Source organism: Loa loa (assembly GCF_000183805.2).
Source record: "Loa loa unplaced genomic scaffold supercont3.208, whole genome shotgun sequence".
Lineage (NCBI taxonomy): Eukaryota > Metazoa > Nematoda > Chromadorea > Rhabditida > Onchocercidae > Loa > Loa loa.
Window position 1 is genome coordinate 113,519 of NW_018108388.1, and position 3,053 is coordinate 116,571.

Sequence of the window (3,053 nt, forward strand, 5' to 3'; positions counted from 1 at the left end):
ATTATTATTATTATTATTATTATTATTATTATTATTATTATTATTATTATTATTATTATTATTATTATTATTATTATTATTATTATTATTATTATTATTTCTATTTTTANCATTATTATTATAATTAGTAATAATAGCAGTGGCAACAATTACTATCGTTAGGCAAGTTTCACGAAAAAGGTTAAAGATTTATTCCATAAGGAATGAATCCTAAGTTCAAAAAACTTTAAAGAACATAATTTTAATCGACATCAAGAATAATGACAAAGAATTTCAATCCAAGTTATAATTAATGACTAAGATGATAACAAAGTTTACAAAGTGTTAATGACGATGGTAAAAGGAAATAATAGTCAAATGCATTTTAAAATTTTACAAACGCACATAAAAGGACATTAATTGTATTATTTCGTAGTCAGTAGTAAGTTCACCCAATTAAATTATCTTAAGTTCAAAAATTTGGTCAACAATAATGTGTTTCTTCGATATAAAGCAATTTTAAGGTGAAAAAAATAATTAATTTTGCATAATCCTTTTTGAAACATAACTCTCAAGCTAAAAAAAAAAAACAATATTTAAGGTGACAACAAAGTACAAAAGAAATGAGTTAAGGTGACAAAATGAAATGATGCTATTTCGAAAAAAAAAAAAAATCCTCAAAGTTTCTCACTTCCTGTCGTTCATCAAATTAGAATTTTTTTCCAGTTTTTTTTTCTTTAGATAAAGTGCTTTTGTACTGAAAAATAATTTGACAAATAAAAAAAACAAAAATGTGCCGAAAAGTTACTGAATTAAGTGAAGTATAGAAGTCATAAAGGAAACAATAAATGTAATTAATTATAATTAACAATTGTAATTAATCCTGCCAATACCTTCATTAACAGTAGTAAAAATATTATTAAAAATGTGATAGCAATCGTACGTGACTGTGACTGTGACTGTGACACATTTCGATCTATCAAAACGTATATTACTCATAAATTAGGTCATGCAATACATTTCACATGTTACATAAGTTAGATAATGTATGCAATATTCTATTCCTATAAGATTGGTCATTTGATGCTATTTTGCTTTACTCTTTCAAACATCCAATATGTTACGTTAAGCCTTGTTGAAAATGTAATATTTATATAAACAAACAGAGCATAAAAAGTATTAGGCTGGTGATATAAACTAGGCCATTAATGAAATGGTGCCAAGAATTACTACTTACCAATGATCCATAAAGCGTAATGATAAGGATTACAACAAGAAACGGTAGCATTATTCATTGTGACACGACCAAATCTACACCATGGTAATGGATCTAACCTATGTAATGCAGCATCTACCTATAACAGTTATTAATTAATACTAATTATTATATGATAATTTATTATGAAATCAATAAAATACGTAACTCTACTTTGGTAGAAGATAAAAGTAACTTTAATTTAATATTACTATACGTGAAAATGAACAAAATAAAAAGTTTATAACCTATAAAATACATTAATTAAATGAAGAAATTAAAATTGAAATGAAAATTTTCAAATATCAAATGATGAAACGATTTTTTTTTCGTTTCAGATAGTTAAGTAAATAATTCGTTAAAATTTAAAATGAAAAATTTATAAATGAAATAAAAAAGTTTATTTAATTTCAAATTTTACAATTTAAAAATTGCATAATTATTTTGAAATTATCGCATTATTTTTAATATAAGACAAAAAATAATTATTAATATTAATTAAGGTATGATAGTTTCACCTGTAATTCTTTCCATCGCCATAATTTGCAACAGAGATAAGGTATAGACATAGGCTTATCAATTTGTGGTATCAAACCGGTATTTTCATAACGATGATCCAGGAAACCTTCATCATCATCCGTTTCAGCAACATCACGTGAGCAACCCGGTATCTCTTCAATGATATCCATTGGCGGTCCGGGAGCACACTGTTTGATATCTCGACCACCACTTTCCACTGCCTTTATGGATAAAATGATAAAAGTTCGATTAAAAAGCAAATCTAAATTTTAAATTTGTTAATACTAAGTAATAAAGTTTTGCATACAAAGCTTAATTAATTAAGCTTAGTTAGCATAAATATCGAAGTTAATAAGTGTTACAGGCTAATATATCATCTAGTAATTAAGAAATGAAATTTGAAACTTGATATACATTCAAAAAGAGCATTTTAAATTTAAAATTAAAGAAAACCGGAAGGAAAGAAATGCGCTTGCCTTTTCTTTAATATCTTGTTATGACAGAGAATATTAAATCGATATTAAAATTTAAAAATAAAGTATTGAAATTTCAATTCATTAAAGTTTATAAATATTCAAATTCGAAAAAAGGAAAAAAGAAAATTTCTTAATTAACCATGAAAACCTTTAGGATAGCGGCAAGATCTTCGGTATCAAAAGCGTGCAATAAACGATTGAAACGTCTCCTTGAGCGTTTCTCGTCAGATGATCGAATGGTGCGTAACCTCCAAAGTCTGAAAAAAAATTTTTTGATTTTTCAAAATTCATTTAAATTTTGAATTTGACCAAATAATTCATTTCATTTCATTTCGTTTCACTTCACTTCATTTCATTTCATTTTATTCCATTTCATTTCATTTCATTCCATTTCATTTCATTTCACTTCATTTCATTTCATCTTATCAAACGATTAAATATAAAAATTGCTATTTTAGATATACTTGCTATTGAGGCATATGATAGGATTGATATCATTTTAGGAAATTATCAGCTGATTTCAAATGAACTATTACGAGACACTTCATAGGAGAGATAATTGATAATCTGTCTTATCATGTATTTGAGTAATATTAGCGTGTAAATATATTAGCGATAGATTGAAATTATTTCAATTAATAGAAAAATCAAGGATTGGATTGAAATTATTTCAATTATTTCAATTTCAATTAATTTCAATTAATAGTTTCAATTAATGAAAAAGATCAAAGATCAGATAGCAAAAATCCAAAAATAAATTAGAAAGGAAACTAGAGGAACAGATTGATTAACTGTTAACATTACAATTTATCATACAAGAGAAG

General features: G+C 25.1%; 1 protein-coding gene across 1 annotated transcript in view; it reads right to left on the reverse strand.

The window, feature by feature from the left end:
* The window catches only part of LOAG_18157 (hypothetical protein), a gene marked incomplete at both ends in the record, with an annotated part of 6,604 nt that extends 4,118 nt beyond the window's left edge, over positions 1–2,486 (reverse strand). Inside the window, 3 exons of the mRNA XM_020450823.1 lie at positions 1,217–1,334; positions 1,753–1,974; positions 2,378–2,486. Coding sequence (XP_020305459.1) covers positions 1,217–1,334; positions 1,753–1,974; positions 2,378–2,486 — 449 coding nt within the window. The remainder of the gene's footprint in view (positions 1–1,216; positions 1,335–1,752; positions 1,975–2,377) is intronic.
* Positions 2,487–3,053: the final 567 nt, after the last annotated feature.